The 17542-nt window shown below is 49.9% G+C and overlaps 5 protein-coding genes across 5 annotated transcripts; 2 read left to right on the top strand and 3 right to left on the bottom strand.

Annotated features, from left to right (window-relative positions):
* Positions 1-1050: 1050 nt before the first annotated feature.
* Positions 1051-2547, top strand: EsH8_IX_000471 (uncharacterized protein; the record flags this gene model as incomplete). The annotated part of the gene is made up of 1 exon (XM_083266807.1): positions 1051-2547. One exon carries the CDS (start codon positions 1051-1053, stop codon positions 2545-2547), a length of 1497 nt encoding a protein of 498 aa, XP_083130372.1.
* A 1973-nt stretch (positions 2548-4520) lies between these two features.
* Positions 4521-6435, bottom strand: EsH8_IX_000470 (uncharacterized protein; the record flags this gene model as incomplete). The annotated part of the gene is made up of 4 exons (XM_083266806.1): positions 4521-4834; positions 4885-5689; positions 5747-5814; positions 5967-6435. The coding sequence occupies 4 exons, from the start codon at positions 6433-6435 to the stop codon at positions 4521-4523; spliced, it is 1656 nt and encodes a 551-aa protein (XP_083130371.1).
* Positions 6436-8196: 1761 nt separating this feature from the next.
* EsH8_IX_000469 (NAD(P)-dependent alcohol dehydrogenase) lies at positions 8197-9419 on the bottom strand (the record flags this gene model as incomplete). The annotated part of the gene is made up of 3 exons (XM_083266805.1): positions 8197-8449; positions 8500-9145; positions 9233-9419. The coding sequence occupies 3 exons, from the start codon at positions 9417-9419 to the stop codon at positions 8197-8199; spliced, it is 1086 nt and encodes a 361-aa protein (XP_083130370.1).
* Positions 9420-14611: 5192 nt separating this feature from the next.
* On the top strand, positions 14612-15022 carry EsH8_IX_000468 (uncharacterized protein; the record flags this gene model as incomplete). Its single annotated transcript, XM_083266804.1, has 1 exon — positions 14612-15022. One exon carries the CDS (start codon positions 14612-14614, stop codon positions 15020-15022), a length of 411 nt encoding a protein of 136 aa, XP_083130369.1.
* A 393-nt stretch (positions 15023-15415) lies between these two features.
* On the bottom strand, positions 15416-16440 carry EsH8_IX_000467 (intradiol ring-cleavage dioxygenase; the record flags this gene model as incomplete). The annotated part of the gene is made up of 2 exons (XM_083266803.1): positions 15416-15916; positions 15988-16440. 2 exons carry the CDS (start codon positions 16438-16440, stop codon positions 15416-15418), a joined length of 954 nt encoding a protein of 317 aa, XP_083130368.1.
* Between the last annotated feature and the right edge of the window lie 1102 nt (positions 16441-17542).

The following is a 17542-nucleotide window of genomic DNA, read 5'->3' as shown; positions in this document are numbered from 1 at the left end:
TCAAAGGGCGTTGCTTACTCCTGCATACGTAGTGTAAAAACTACATAGCCCTCACAATTCCAATAGCGTCGATCTGGACGCGCAGCCGTAACCGGTTAAGCCGTTGCATCAAGATTCAACTGGCTACCAATCCGAGCTTTTGAAAACGGCTCCCCTACATGATACGAAAAACAGCCCCAAGGACCTGCATGTGAGTCTAGGCACATATTCGAGGAAAGCACCCGGCTGAATAGGGTGCAGCAACGCGAATTCCGTCCAACACGTCCAGCCAAATCCGGAGCAAGATCCGGTGACTTGCCATATTCTTAGGTCAGACAGGGTTGGCGTGCGTGTGAATCTAGTCAGTTTAGGCCCCCAGCTGAAAACTGCCTTGAACGCCGAGACCGCAGTGTGCATCTTTCGTCAATGACTAGTGTCGAAGTGCGTCAATCACATCCCCTACAGCTTTACTCTTGCGATCATTGGCAAATAGAGCGAGATGAGTTAATTGACGCTCTGCGACAAAGTTTGGTAGGATGCGCAGGATCACGAGGCTTGCGGCGCAGTACAGGTGGCTGGCATCCCCCACACACACCAGATGCGGCCTGCATATTGGCGAGCACGAATCCGTCTCCGCGACTCCGCAACATGAAAGGGCTGCACGACGACGGGTGGGTTCCAATACATGGACATAGGCTTGAAATGCAAAAACATAGGAAGTGGAAACAAGTCCGAATATCACCGGGGCATGAGAAATGGTAGCTTCTCCAACTAGTAAATTGTTTTATAATCAATAGCAAGCGCTCTTTGTTGGATTGTGTTTTTTCTTCCTCAAAAACAATTTTCGAACTCAAGATTACAGCTTTCATTCAATACCAACCTTGGTTTTGAAGATCGTCATTCATTGAGTTTGCATCAGTGATTAACAATCGACAACAGTAACTTGCAGCACCAACCCAGACTCGATCCGCAACTCACCTCCACCGAAGCTAGGATTTTCTCGATAACAGCCTAGTTACGCAAGCTTCTTCTTTCTTCTCCTTCTTCGGGGTTCTACGCCGACCGAGAGCGATGGATTTTTTCACACCGGACCCAGTCCTTCTTCATGCACGTCTGCGGCCGAACGGCCTGGCCTGCATCGACCTCGAGACCAACCGCAGATGGACGTATTCGGAACTCAACTCCGACATACAACGCGCAACTGCTGTTCTCTCCGACCAAGGGGTCCGACCCGGTGAAAGGGTGGCGACAGTCTCGGTTAATAATGTTCATCAGATCATTCTGCAGCAAGCACTTATGAGGCTTGGAGCAGCCCATGTCCCGCTGAACTGGCGCTTTGCTCGGCCCGAGCTCGCGAAACTGCTGGCAGATTGCACCCCTACTATTCTCTTCACGGACGTCGACCCACCTGAACTGCCTCTCGGCTGTCGCCACTTTAGTTTTGCCAAATTTGCTGCAGAAGTGGACAGCGCAGAGCCTGGACCTCGGTTAGAGGCAAGGCCTTCACACGAGACAAGCATTATTCTTTACACTTCTGGAACTTCTGGAGCTCCAAAGGGGGTCATGTTGACTGGCCAATCCATTCTGGCTACAACTGTAAACTTCAGCATCCTGACAGAGGTCGACACAGGGAGTGTATTTCTCTGCGATGGGCCCATGTTCCATTTCATGGGGCTCATCGCTCAGATCTGGCCGGCCTTGATGCGGGGCGGCACGCTCATCATATCTCCTAGGTTCAGCCCGGATGCAACCAATGCCCGTCTCAGCGATTCCGAGCTGCACGTCACACATTATTTTTGTGTGCCTCAGATGGCGGAGGCTCTCGCTCGTGCACCCAACTTCAATCCCTCAACATGGTCCACCCTCAAGGCGCTGTTTACAGGCGGAGCTCCAAATCCACCTGCCCGAATCAAGTGGTGGCTCACCCAAGGTGTTCCGATGGTCGATGGCTACGGTTCGACCGAAATGGGGACGGCCTCTGGTATGCCACTGTCACCAGAGCTAATCACCGCCAAGGCGGGGTCTGTGGGACTTCCAGGCCCGTTGACGGCGATCCGGGTTGTGGACGAACTGGACCAGCCGGTTCCATTTGGCGTACCGGGTGAGATCCAGGTTTCTGGTCCGAGCGTTACACCGGGATACTGGAACAAGGTTGTTGAAAACACTGCTGCCTTCACGGAGGACGGCTGGTTTCGAACAGGGGACATCGGGCGGGTTGACGAGGAAGGCTTCGTTTTCCTTATTGACAGACGCAAGAACATGTTTATATCGGGAGGAGAAAATGTGTACCCTGCCGAGGTTGAGGCCGTGTTGGCCGAACATCCTGGCGTGACTGATGTCGCCGTCGTCGGTGTTCCGGACCAGCTCTGGGGCGAAGCCGGCCGTGCCTACGTAATTGCAGCACCTGGCTTGCCGCTCACTCACGCAGAGCTGGTTGGCCATTGTCAGCCACTGATTGCTCGGTATAAGATACCAAGAGAAACAGTTTTCGTCAACGACTTCCCTCGAACAGGCTCGGGGAAGGTTCAGAAGCATCTCTTGACAGAAGACTCCGTAGCAAGGCTCTGAATCTACTACATAGCAATAAAAAGAACAAGAGGACATCGCTGAAATCGTACCAACAAGCTGAATGAGCAAAAGAAATGCGCCGAGGGGGAATCGAACCCCCGGCTCCCCGACGCTGCTGGATGGCAACGGAGAATTTTACCACTAAACCATCGGCGCTGATGTCTCTGTGGAGATGTCAATTCAGCCAGCCATCCACTACTAGGTGGCACAGTTTGTTAATCTCCAGAACCGTTGTTGCGGTACGGAATACCTTGCGTAGATCCTACTTTGAATCCTGTGGAAACCGGGAAGGAATTCGAAGGTTATGCAGCTGCCAATCAAATCCGACAGTTGTTCGTATGCCATACAAATCGCCGATGTCGGGTTGGGGAGGCCCGATCCCTTCCATGTGTGCTTCGCCACGCGGGCGGTTATCTCAGAAGTGTTACCAAGAAGGATTCAACCGTCTCACTGCGCCGATGCACCATGCACCATGCACAACTCAGGCGTGTCTACTGCCTGTCAGCTTTCTTTAACGAGCAACCAAATCCGGACTCACCAATCGCTGGCCGACTGTGGCCAATGAAACTCTGGTGGTTCGGCCAGCACCTTGTCATTCCGAGACAAGTGCTTATGGATGGCAGTGCAGCAGTATTGACCTTGAGCCGCTAAAGACTGCTATTGAATATTTCTGCCTAGGCCTCCTTGGTGGCCTCGCCGGGGCTCCACTATGATTCCTTTTGCCATGCTTCTCCACCCCAATTCTGTTGAAACATTCCAGATTCCAATGAATATTATCGATCCTCACACACACCCAATACGTACATTCGCGGCCTGCATCCGAATCCTTCAGTCATACCGGCAGTTGAGACTTTGGGAAGTCGACCCTCTCACCCTCCATCATCGACATGATGACTGACGGTTGCCTTGACCCACCCCACCATCTGCATCACGTTCTATCTTCTTGTACTCATGGTTCCACCACCAATAGCGTGTATCCTTTGCAATTGAGCATGATTAGATGCCTGCAATACCCTCGCCTCTCTGGGGTATCTACTGCATTATTGGCGACATGCAGTTGGTTCACCTGTGAATCCCTCCATCTGAAGTTACCGACCATTCAGATATTCCTATTCCTGCCGGCATTCCTGTCATGAGACGGATAATAACATTCATAGCCCTAGCAGGAATCGAGGAAACTACAATGCGGAGACTTGGTAAGATGGACAGGGACTATTTGATGCACCGTATATTCGGGTTCATAATCCTCAGCGCGACGTTCCAAATTAAAGTCTATGATGAGGTGCAGTCAAGGATGGTTGTGGAATGTAAAAATTACATCGTCCGGATTTATCCTTGATCTCGCCGCACGGCGATATCACGGGTCGGCATTGCTGGTCGAGGCCTAGAAGAAGTTTCAAAGTTCTCCCTCCAATGCTCTAGCAAGAAAATAGTTATTTTACTGATATGTGCGATAGTTGTTGCCTCACCATCAGGCCTGATATTTCGTAGCGAACCTTTTCTTGGTGAGACCTACGGCATGGCACCGTACTGTGTAAAACTTTCCAGATTCGCAATGTTCATACTTCCCGTAACAAGAGCACATGGCGGCTCTGGTCATTTCGGCCTTCGAGTGTTCGGAGACCGTGGGTGCGGCAATAAATGTAACCAGCCTGTGCACTGTAGGATGAATAGAAAGGTAGGTCTAGACCAGTTCAAATCAACCAAACACGCGAAAGTACCATACCAAGGCAGATGGCACATGGATATCATGGAGCTAGTGATGCGATGTATTGGGAAGAACAAGGGAGAAAACATCACACAAGTATTAATATACATTGGCATCGTTAGGATCATTAAGATCGTTAGAAAATTTCAATGGGGACCCCGAATCCATGGACAGTCCTGGTGATGAAGCCCATCCGTGCCTCACATCTATCCATAACACTGTGTAGGCCATGAGCCTCGTCGCATCGAGTTCTTTCCTCTAGGCTTCAAAGGTTCTTGGGCTCCAGTTGCTCTTCAGGGGCCTCAACGACGCGACGGCCACCCTTAGTGCGGCGATCGGCATCAAGGGTCTGGGCGAATTTAGACCTCTCTCGAATGACGGGTCCTTTCCAGTAGATAAGGTACACTGGAATCGTGACCATGAAAGCGAGGCAAGCAAGAATAGTGCTTGCATACTCAGTGTTTCGTTTGCCACCGATATTCTCGTACAACGGTGTTGAGTACATGGCTGCAATACCGGCGAGGAAATCTCGAGCGAAACCATTGCCACCTGTGGCACTCGCAGAGTAAGGCCCGTAAGCTACAGCTAATTAGTGACTATGAAATGCATACTTCATATTGTCGACTCACCGGCAATCATATAGTCAACAGTGCTCATGTAGATGGCAAAGTTGGCGATGGCAATCAGGCAGGAGAAGATCATTGGGGCAATCCAGTGAGATTCAGGGGGACCCATAGATGTCCATGCAAAACCGAACAGACCGATCGTCTCGAGCGGAGCGAGGTAGAGCAACCATTTCAGACGGCGCTCAGGAGCCAATGCGTCAGGACCCTTCGCTCTAGTGACGCGGTGATCTCTGATAATCCATGGTATGTAAGAGATGTAAGCCAACAAATAGCCAATGTTAATGGGGATAAACGCCCAAGCTTTTTGAAGAGTTCCGAACCCCCATTTGTTGAATACTGGAGTGAATCCCTCTTGAAAGGTGAAGATCAGAGCGTCGGAGAATCCGGAGAGGAGAGAGCATGAGAGGACTATAGGCTCGCGGAGGAACATCTCGAAGGGCCGCATCCAGGTGACTGCGAACTCGTGTAAGGAGAGGCGAGGCTTCTTGACCTCATTCGGTCCATAGATATTTGTGTCCTCGCCAGTCTTGCGGCGGCGCTTAGCTTCCGTATCCATGATAATGGTAGCACGACTCTCGGGCATGAACAGATGGACGAACTGGACAACACCGCCAAAGATAAGCTGGATCCAAAAGTTCCAGTACCAGGGAAGGAATTTTTGGATAGGGCCACCAACGACAGGGCCGACCGAGGTTCCGAAGACAGAGGACAGAACAACGAAGAGGACTGCCCATTGTTGCTCCTCGGGCTGATAGAGATCGGCTACCATGCCAAGAGTGACACTGCCTCCGGCCGAGCTGAGACCGCCCTGTTTACATATTCAGTTAGCTCCGTTGAACCCGCCTTGAGAGGTACTGTCACATACCAGTGCTCGAGCGACAACAATAGTCCCAAAGTTGGGAGCTAGTGCAGCTAGGATCTGCCACATGTTGACTAGGAATAAAGAGCACCTACACTGAAAGTAAGTATTGTTTCATCGACAAGCTCTACGCGCAAGACTCACTGCAAGATTTTCCATCGTCCGAATTCTTCACTCCAGGGCGCCCAAAGTTCGCAGCCAAAAGCGTAGAGGACGAGAAACGCACACTGTCCGGTACGGGCGGCTTGTTCACTGATGTGGAAAGCCTCGCTGATTGGAGTGACAGCGCTAGGGAAGACGCTTGTGTTGAAGTTCATCGACACTTGGACGGCGAAAATGGATGAAAGAAGCATCCACTTTTTCCACGCCGGCCAAGAGTAGCCCAGAATGTGGTAGCATTCATCTTCGGTGATGATGCGCTTCCCGTCGGAAGTAAATTCCGGTTGCTTGCTGTTGGTCTTTGCAGCCAACTCATCGCGGCCACGTGTGCCTTCGGACTCTTCGTCTCGGCCCAGTCCATCCTCGAAGAAGCCTCCGGTTGGGCGATCCCCAGAACTTTCGAAAGATTGTTGGGGTTTCTCGGTGTCGATACTCCGTCCGACCCGTGTTGCGCTGCTGTTTCTGTTCGGGGCTGTTTGGTCGGCGTGATTCGGTCGAGAAACGCGTGGACTATCAGAAGGTGGTGTAGAAGTCATGGTGGGTAGGTATATCCGAGACCGACGAATAACCTTCAAACATGAAGACGCAACTCGTATTGTTATCAGTGCTTGACGTAAGAGCTGGCTGAGAATATCGACAGGTGATATATTCTCCTACCTCCGATCAACGATATTAAAGCAAAAAACGACAAGAAAATCAAGTGCCGGGGTTGCAGATGAATGGAGAATGATGCTGCAAGATATGATCTAGAATTCATTCCCCGACCTATTCGGTATGTTTATCAATCATTACATTTCGCAAGATGTGACCGAGGGCTCCTACGTCAAACTGGAGATATGACGAATCCATACCAAGGAGTTGTTTGGTTAAGGACGAATAAATGGGTACCCAAAAAGATCCAACGATCTCCAATTTCTGAGTCGAGTTTGGCCAGCCTTTCTCATGTAATTCGACATTCCGAGTCGTAACAGTGGAAAACCCAAACTTTTTTCCCTTTTTTTCTGGGGAATGCTACCCAAAGACGTCTGCATCGCAACTGCAACTTGACATCATTCTCTAGGTGTGGGCTGCCCGAAATGCGGGTCAGCGGTGGAACAATGACGGAAACCGTGGATCCGATGGAACGCGAACCATTTAGTTCATCGCCGATGATCGTGGATTAGAAGTGGATTTTATCGGCGTTGCCTCCTCAAAACCTGAAACCTGCCCGATCTGAATGGTGGCCAGTAATTTGAAGATGGAAACCTGACCATGTGACGCTCGTGCCCTGTGATGGGATATGCGTTATGGTTAACCCGAAGCATATTCCCTCAACGTGGACCGAACTGCGAGATGACGTTGAACTTATCCTGAGAGGGTAGATTGAGATTTAGACCTGTTCCCCATGGGGATAATTTCACACAAGGAAAAGATCGCAACTTGACGTGAACTGAAGTAAACGGCGATAGATACTGATTTATCCTTTTTGCACGGGGCTACGAGGTTTGCAGCCCATTACTTGTGAAAGTAGCCGTCATCAAACGCTGTCTATACTAGAGCATAAAGTGTCAGGCGTAGGTTTGTTAACTAATATCGCAATACTGCCATTGGGTTTGAATCTCAGAATGACAGCTCTGAGTACTTCTCTATTTGTTGGCCCACTGCCGCATACGGCACGCCCACAATTTGTCATTGTTGGTATCACAGGATACGTACGGGTGGTAAATCAAAATAAATTTATTAAAATGGTTCTGTATTCATTTATTCAGAAAGGAGGAAGGTAGCAAGGCTGGCAGCAGCAGCAGTAGCGAAGATATTGCTATGGGCAGTCCGGAGGTGGAATCTCTGGGTTCCGCTGCCGCGGCCCGCTGCGGGCTGCTGCTGACCGCCTGTCCGTATTCTGGCTAGGTAATCCAACAAAGGGAATATGGATAAAGCAGAAGCTCATAACCTATGATTTCTTGCTGAGTGGACTAATTAATATACCGCATTGGCAGATATCTCATATCCAACTCGGAAGGGATCTTTTTCGTGGTTTATAGTTATTAAAGCACGCCATTCTATTTCTAATCTACACGTCGTAACCGTTGTAACGGGCTGGCTTTGCAGCGCGTTTAACTGGTGAAGTGTCTCTATTGTTGTTTATTTGCAACTCCCAAAAAAAGTAAAACGCCGCAAGGGCGTAAAATATCTATACATAGGGGTGTCGATGAGCCGCCGTTGGGTACTCGATGCGTCTCGTCCCGGGCTAGGACAGTTCAGTTGTGTATGCTTAGTCTCTGGCCCGTAACACATATCAAACCTCCATCCCCAGCATATTACAACTCAGCATGCTTCTCATTCACCAGTACGTATCTGTACCGGGCATTGCCAGCCTCCATATCGACAATTGCCTTGTTGGCGTCCTTGAGAGGCCTCTTCTGCACCCAGGGCTTAACCTTTTTCTCGACGGCGAGTTCTAGCATCTCCTTGATGTCTGAGGGTGAGCCAACGAGACTACCGCCGACCTTGATACCGCCTGCAATAAGGGTAAAGGCATTGATAGGAGGGAGGTTGCCACCATCAGGGGCACTAGAGTTAGATATTAGCTTTAAGCGGTTATTTTAAGGGTGAATACTTACCCAACCTGGATGAAGGTCCCGTGAACCTTGAGGAGTCGTAAATACTGCTCTAAAGGCATTTTCTCACTAGAGACTGTAGAGATAATGAGATCAATGCTACGAGCGTGCTTCTTGGACCAGTCCTTGTCGTCATCTGTAGCAATATACTCGTCGGCACCCAACTTCAGGACCTCATCCTTCTTAGAAGCCTTTCTCGAGATACCTATTACCTTATCGGCGCATAACGCCTTTGCGAAAAGTACGCCGAAATGACCAAGACCACCAACACCAACAATTCCGATCGTCTTGCCTGGTCCACAGCCATTTTCCTTCAACGGTGAGAAGACTGTGATACCACCACATAGCATAGGGGCAGCATCTTCAGATGCTAGACCCTCAGGGATCTTAACAACGAAGTGTGCATTCGTTCTGTTGTAGTCGGCGTAACCGCCGTAGGACTTACCCTCGCCGTTAGGGTAGACGGAGCCATAAGTGTTGACGTTGTGGACACAGTAGCTCTCGCGGCCGGCAGAACACTCGGCGCAGTCTAGTTGCATGCAACTGCGGGCCTGTGCACCGACCCCGACACGGTCGCCAACAAATATATGCTTGACGTTCCTGCCGACGCGGACCGCTTTACCGACAATTTCGTGGCCGACGCAGCAGGCTACAGGCATACAAATTAGCACAAGAAATAAGCTTCATAGCCCTAGTGTTCAAAGCAACGCAGGGCGAACCTAAATGCTAAACTTACGATAAGGGGTCTCACCCCAGCCTGAGCGCAGCGTGTGAATATCCGAACCGCAGACGCCGCAGTGGGAGATTTCGATGTCGACGTCATCCTCCGTCCACTTCTTGGGTTCGAAAGCTCCCCATTCCATCTTTCCATTGGCACTGTCGGGGGTCTGACCCAGCCATCCTTCGAACTTGATATCGGCCATTGCTGTGAAAAGTTTTATAAGTAAATAAACTCAGTCGTGTGTTCGGTGCGAGCAGGCTTAAGTGCTGTGCAAGTCGTAGTGGCTATAGTGGTAGTTGGCTGAGTCTATCTTGAAGGTGAGGTTGGGTTGGGTTATATATGAAAACCCCAGCCCTTGTCTAAAGTCAATGTCCATGACGGCATCTACTAATTCCGCGAACTAGGGGCGGGTCATTTTCGCTCATAATGTTCCCGCCGGAATTAGCTGGAGTTTAGACGCCACAATGCCAGAAAGTTACAGCTTTAGGGCTGGGTGGCATTGCTGCGGGATCCGCCGAGGCCAAGAGCAGCCGTCAATGCCGTGGCCGAGTTCTTGCTTATGGCTGAATGTTCGCCGTATCACGTCACGGTACTGTGGGAAAAGGAGACTAGCTTTGGCGTAACTGGATAATGGCGCACATACAGTCAAACTTGAGTGGGCTATTCTCGCGAAGGAGACAGTTGTAAAACGCGTTAGACTCAATAAGAATCGATTGCATGTGTATCATGTGTTGTCCATGTGCCAGCTCGTCTGGCGGCTTCTCGGTTACTAACGTCTATCATGCCGATTATCCGGGGAATTGGATTCATTGCAATGGATCTCCCAGATCCACAATTGGCATGCTAGAACAGCCTGGCTCGGCGATAGGAGAAAACAACTGGCTACATCGGCGTTATTTGCACGCCGTCGCTGGTGGATACACAATCAACGACGAGGATTATCGTATGCTTAGTTTCTAATAAAGATCCCAAGCCAGGTTAGCGTGTCGAGAGTTGAATACATTCGGGGAATCATAACTCAGCCGAGGCCCCGGATGAGCCGGGGCATGCAACGTCAATTTACAAACCCCGCTTTATATTGCACCACACTATTATGGCAACGGGACTCTTTATTCAGAGGCTTAGGCTCTACACTACGTTGATAAAACTGGAGCTGATATCAGTCCTTGTCAGTGTAGTATTTGTTCTGGTATCCGTATACTGATTGCCAAATTAGCCACCCAGACGACTTTCAACGCTAACTACAACCTTCCAATCCCCGCGCTTCCCTTCCATACACGAACCAAGCATTCTGCCTCAGCTCTTTCAGTGTAAATGCTGGAATCTTGATAGACTTGAGATCCTCACATCTCACGTAGTCGTTTTGATCTTTAAGCAAATTCGTCTGTGCTGTTGGATAGAAACCCGTAGCCTCCTCGTACTCGTAGACAGCCGTGAATCGGCCTTCAGATACTATCTTCTCGCTTTTGTAAATCCCTAGTTCTTGTAGATCAATGCCCGGGGGACAAGCTGTCCAGGTGTGAGGAACACCTGGACCAATTATAACCATAGTATTGGGCAGAATCACGTAGATCTCCCCTCCAAGTTCAGCGATGGCAACGCCGTTAAGTACCAACAGCTTCTCTACAATGTATCGATCTCCATTTCCTGACGAGTTCGGAGCCATATGGACGTGTCTTGGCATCCGCAAACTGGTATCGAAATTGAAGATGCCGTGTGGACCACTGAATGTTGGGGTTGTCGGGTCGGCCTTGTGCCCCGGGCTGAAGACTTGCAATTGCCCTGGAATGTTCATTTCTGGAGGATACGTGTCTTTGATGAACACGCCCTCGCCGTGGATTATTTTGTCCCATTGGGAAGCTCAAAGCCGTATGAGAATGACATTGCCATCGTCTGTTGCCAACCTTCCAGCTAAATTAGAAAAGAGCAATTTGAGCCAAAAGGTTGTAGAGTGTGAGGTTTGTGTGGAGATGTGCATGAAGTCTAGCAGTGGCGTGCCCGCCTTACTTATCCTCTAGCTACATAGCTCCGCTCAATCCGATAGGTGAGATTTCAATTGATTATCGTCGTTCTTGTTCTCGTTCCCGTCCCCGTTCTTAGACGCACTGCCCCTCAGCCAAGCGCTTTGAACTGATTCCCTAAAGCTAGATATGTCAGCAGCACCACCTATGCGTGTTATTACTTACTAGCTTTTACAAACACAGAGCCACAAACATATATTTATACTACATATTTTTAAGCTATGCCTTGGTTCCTGACTTTTCTCATCAGTGCCGAAAAGCCTCTAGTGGGGGTGGGTGGGGGTTATGGGCCTTCTTTCTCTGGGACTATCCGAGTCTCCCTGACATCTTGTACCCTGCGTCATTTAATGTGATGGTCTTTAGACTCCTTGCCGGACGTCCGGCGCTTGGCTAAGACTAAGCACTCCACATGAGTCGGCAATATGAATCGGGTTTATTGTCTAGAGCACTCAACTTGGTGATTATGATTATGCATTGTCGTTATTTTATATCTGCTTAAGGCAAAAGATGTTGTGATTTTTATCCCTCTTAGTTATGCTAGAGCCTCCAACCTTTAGAGTCACTAGGTCAGATGATTGAGCATATCTACGACATCTGTACATATAGGTAACTAAATTGCATAATTACTTATTCAGTAGCTAACGGTTCCGCTTTACCAAAAGCATTATGAGTGCTTGGATTGTTCTTTATTAAGCCAACTATTCCCATTAAAAAGATATACTTAGTGTTCTCACAAACCAAGCTGTCCTCTTCACTTTGTTTTGCTGTCCTGCAACTTGTTTTTTTAGTGTCTTGTTCTTGTACTCTATCAATTTTGTCTTTATTACCATGGATTACCTCGTCCACGGAACCTTTGAGCGTCGATTCCATGGCGTCCGTGACTCGGTAGCTAAGAACATCCTTTCAGAAGAAGAGGTTGGCGCATCAATCGTTGTCAACATCGAGGGCGAGAATGTCATAGACATTTGGGGCGGCTACCTAAGGGAAGAATTTTTTATTGGGGTGGACGAGGGGGATCAATTGCAATTATGGATCTAGAAAGGAGAATGACTATTGTGTACACAATGAACAAGCTTTATCCTGTTGGACTAGGATCTCACTTAACGAAAGAGTATGTTCAAAATACATATCAGGCCATAGCAAAATTAGACAATTCAACAGCCTCTTAACTAACCCTGCTTCCGTTTATACAACATTACAAACTGTATTAACATGTTCCTTATGTCCATTATCCTGTCTTTCCCGTTAAATAAGTCACGGCAGAGTGAAAGGCGCAGTAGCTTCGTTCTCATAGGTAGGTACTCCTCTTACGTCTGTATTGGCGACCCCCTCAACCCCTTGTCCCTGGTATAAGTCCCTGCGTACACGCTGCTATGCCTTTGATCCCGGTATTTTAGTGTTGGCCTGTCCCTGACACGTGGTTCTTGTGGCCCCTTACACACCGTGTTGGCTGCAGCGCAAGTAAGTTTGCCTGCACCGGCGAATCTTTTGCATTGTCACAGTTGGTCATTGACAGCCCCTAGTACAGCCTGCAAATCGTTAAGTTATAACACTCTGCTACCTATCTATACGTAAATTAACAGTCAAGATCTTTCGAGAAAGTGACGAAAGGTGTGTTAGTGTTGTTGGTAGATATAATTGAAAATAGCCAATCAGATATCATATCATGTAAGCTAATTAGACATAAATACTTGCGGATAACAAAAGAAAAACAAGCTGACTGCTGCAGTCAGGAGTAGACAAGGCCGTATTGCTTACATGCTTGTTACGATCGGCGTAGTCGGTTACTGTGCGGCGTAACTGTATAGTGTAGAACAAGCGATAATGAGACAAGGTTCTCATTACCGAAAGCTTTTGCTTTACCGCGCAGTTGGTGATCCTCGTTCTTGTAGTAGTGCTCGAGGCTGCAATGTTAAACCTCACCCCAGTCCAATATATGCAAGTGCTGAGAGGATGACATTTCTCTCTAAATAGATTGCGGGTTTTGAGGACAGACTTGCTTTCAAGTTTCCTTGGGTAGGTGGCGAAGCGACAAGGTCATGATTCGCTGAAGACAAATAAACCGCATTTGCACAACACTACAAGTGTCCGAAGAAGGCAGTATTGAAGGGCAAGAGAGTCGAACCAACTAAGCCAGCTGTGCATATCAAGGGCCATGTTTTTTCCAGACCCAATAAGAACGAGACCGCCCAGGAGGCATTGGCAATATTCACACGCGTGCCTCGGTTTTGGTCTAGTGCTATTTTAACTTTGCAAAAGATTATCAACTAGTCCAGCCGAGAATGACGCCACGGCGGGAAAGTATGGGGCTTAACCAGGGTGCCTCATATATTGAGGACGAAAAAAGTATGTGGTCAATAGGCTCCGTAGCAATCTATTGCCTTCTAATTTGTGAACTGTCTCTTGCCTCGCTCATTGGCCTTGCTGCGCTTAAACCGATTTCACAACACATCACAGCAACACATAGCATAGCAAACCTGTCGGTCTTCTGCGACCCGTTTCTCTGTCTACCTAGTCTCTTCGTGTATCTTATGCCATTTCATGGTTCTCCTCATCACTTGCTACTTCCTGCCTTACCCGTATCTGCGTCGTCAATATAACCAAGCAGCCGCCCGCCGACTAGCCCGTTTGGCGTGGAGCACAGTCCGGGCCGCTAATAGTGGCTGTCGATGTGGCGTCGTTGGACACTCGGATTAGTGTGGGTCTCCATCAGAGCCGAATGCACCTTATGCAGGTGTGCTTCTGCTATTCTGGTCGGGGTACATGCTGATGGGGGTTCCGACTGAGCGCCGCATGGCCGGCTTGGTTTGCTAAACGAACTGCCGAACGAACTAGGTACCCATACTGTACGATGTGTGCGTGTATTTGTGTGTGGGTTTTTGGGGCTAAAAGAGAGGACGAAGGAACAATGACCGAGGAGAGTTTCAAGTTTCAAGTCTTAAATTCCGGAAAGTGGGCTGTGTTGCTTGAGCCCCGAGACTTTGCTGGGCAGTTACGTTGGTCCCTGTCAAGCATTGCGACTCAGGGGGCCAACAATCAGAATCGTTCGGGTTTTGTTTCTTTCTTTTTTTTTCATCTGATCGTTGCTGTCGTCCCGTCTGCGTTGGCATGCCACGAGCGTCCCTGCGGGCCTCCTAATACCATAGGTATCCTCTCAGCAAACTCGACTTCCACCACTTATTTCCACTAACCAAATACGGCTAGTGTGTACTAGGCTTCTTGTAGAAGGCGGTCAGCCAGTTGCCCCACCACTACCTATTCGTCACCACTATTATCGTCAATCCACCACTATTCTCATTAATCCACCACCACTATTCTCATCATTCCACCACTATTCTCATCAATCCATCACTGTTCTCATCAATCAACCACTATGCCCAACCGCCAGCCGCTCTTCGAAATCGTCTCCAATACCGAATTGATATCGCGGCCGCAAAAGAAGCCTCATGGCAAGACATCTACTCCAATTACCAAGCGAACTTATGCAACGCCTTCACCAGTACAGAGGCCGCAACGGACGTACAGCCGGCGCAAGCGAATTGACGTGTTAATGTACCTTGAGCATCATCGCTACCCAATCGAGGCTTGGCCAGTTACCCGTCAACGTGCTGGCGATACCCCTCTTGACCCTGCCGATGGCGTACGTCGTCCAACCTTTGATGAGGCCGCCGACCACTTCAAGATCCCTCGTACAACAGTTGTGGGCTGGTATAAGCAACGAGATACTATTGTCAACCCAGCAGCCAAGAAACCCACCACAGCCAGAGCAACTGGCCAGAAGTAGAGGCTGGCCGGTATGTGACAAACAGCGGGGTCGTGTCCTTTAAATAGGGTGTCAATGCACAAGGAAACCCTCGTGAATGCGCAGATTGAACGGGTTTTGAATCACCAGTGATCATTTGGCCATGTCATCATACTGTTCGTGCTGATTTTGGTAGGAAAATTCGTTCATAGCCTTCGGGCTGCGTTGAAGCATTGCATGTACAAACGCTGCCTATTACTGTGTAGCATCATACATGCATGCCAACAGACATCAGATTTTTTTATGATTGGAGACATGGCAATCGGGACCGTGTTTTTTTAAAAGGTTGGGAATCATTTAATTGCGTTACAATACATAACTATTTTCTTACGTCAACTCTTCTCTCCACGATCCACCACTTGAACCTAGAAGTCTCTACGCCTCAACACCAATGGTGATGTAGGCGAGCATGCCCTTCGTGACGTCCTCGCCGTCAAGCGGCTCGACAACCATGTTCGGGTTCCAGTTACCGGCCAGCTCCTGGGCGAAGATGCTGTCGACGGAGTTGGTGGTGCGGTTGATCTCGGTGTGGCTGACGTAGGGCTCGAGCGCCATGAGCTGCGCGCTGAGCTCCTCGTCGAAGAAGAGCTGGCCGGTGCTGACGACGTTGGAGGCGACGATGGTGCCGTTGCTGCGGACGGACCACTCGGTGTGGACTTGGGCGTGGATGTGGATGGTGCGCTCAATGTAGAAGCCGGGGAAGACGGTCTTCATCTCCATGATGCCGTTGGAGTCGGTGGGCCACATACCGCGCAGGAAGGTGGTTTCGTCGGTGTGGAGGTCCAGATCCGGGCCGATGGTGACGTTGAGCTGGTCGAGGAGCTCCTCGAAGGGAGTGTTGGGGTCACGGTGGATGAAGGAGCTGTAGGAGCCGGTCTGTTCGTGCGCGTGTTAGTCAAGTCACTCTTTTTTTAAGACTTTTGTTTAGCAACGGGGGAATAACATACAGCATTGCAGTGCCACAGGTCAACGAGGACGTCCTGCATGGGCTCGCAGGTGTTGACGTTGAGGACGCCGATGTCCAAGTACAGGGGGATACCGGGCTCGTCCTCGCTCATGTCCTGGCGCAGGGTTTGCGAGCGCGGCCAGACATAGGGTCCCTTGGTGACCTCGGGGGTCAGGACGCAGGTGTCGTTCTGGACGGTGCTGTAGTGGGGGCCTTCGGTGTGGATGGTGACGTTGCTGTCGCGCTGGACGAGCGAGCGGCTGACAAGCGAGCGCTTCTCGGCGGCACGCTTCTTGCGGATCTCGCTGAACTGGCCGGCCTGGACTGCGCAGCGCTTCGAGAGGTTTGAGCGACGGGCGATTTCAGAGTGGCTCAGAGTGTGGTCGTGGCCCGGGTGGGCAACGGCCACGCCCGTGAGGAGGGCAGTAGCGAGGGCGAGGAGTTGGATCTGCATGGTGCTAGTTGAAAGAATGATATTTCCAAAGAATGTGTCAAGGCCGGTCTAACGAAAGAAGGTCCAAGGCTTGCGGTTGAAGGGTCAGCTACTGAGATCTGGGATGATGATCTAAACGGGAACAATCAACGGCCGCGATGGAAGCTCTTCCTTATATACACTCGGTCATTCTCCTAGTCGCTATTCACCTTCCCCAAGAGGAAAAGAAAAAGCGCCCTGCTTCGCCTCGAGTATCCCCTGGCAAGTCCCCAGAATACAGGTTCATCTCATCGCAGTGTTGCTATTGTCATCCACCGCCCCTCTCTGTCTCATCACACCCAGATACGTTAGTCTGCCTGCCAACCAAGTTGCAATCCAGATTTCACGATCCCCACCGACGAAGAGTCGTGGCAGAACGTCTCTCCCACATCCCGAAGAACCACGTTCAGATCAATTCCCCATCCGGCAGTCACTTATAATGTAAAAAAAGACCGAGCCAATGAAAGGCGAGGTATTACCGTTGTGCGCCGGGGCCCGGGGCCCCCAGCGTGGCACCCGGACTCCATCCCGGCGGGCCGCCAAGAGCCCTGGCCGCGTAAGTTCAGGGGCGGACCGCCTGCCCGCTGCAAGACGAGTCAACGGCCCCCCCGACGGCCAAACCGGGGTAGATAGGAGGCGGAGTGATCCCGAAAGTTCTCTTGTTTTTGTCAAAGTCGGGCATGGGTCTGCATAGGCATTTTCTCCCAAACAAAATGCCATTGCCAGATCCGCATCTGCTGCAACACTGAACCGGAATGCGGGCGGGAAGAAATTTGGAAGCTGTCCGTCCCACTTTACTACGTCGACAAGATATCGGTAATCATGGTGTAAACATTCGCAAGGGCCATTTTTTTAAGAACCTAGGGGTGGTTAACATCTTGGCATTGGTGTCGTAAAAGGTGCAAGGACGGTTCGAGCTTCACGCGCAGATTTGATTCTACTGCAACGCAATTGGCTGGTCTGATGCTGGGGGTTTTGCTCGAATGATTTTAGTCAGTCGTCCGAAAGCTGCAGAGATAACTTTCCACATTAGCTGAGATTGGAATCAATGTTGCTACGTATTTCTCGTTGCTTCGAGTACGCC

The sequence above is a fragment of the Colletotrichum jinshuiense genome, chromosome 9 (genome assembly GCF_051148585.1).
Source record: "Colletotrichum jinshuiense chromosome 9, complete sequence".
Classification (NCBI taxonomy): Eukaryota; Fungi; Ascomycota; class Sordariomycetes; order Glomerellales; family Glomerellaceae; genus Colletotrichum; species Colletotrichum jinshuiense.
Note: the sequence above shows the minus strand (reverse complement) of the source record. Positions and strands in the feature narration are given on the sequence as shown.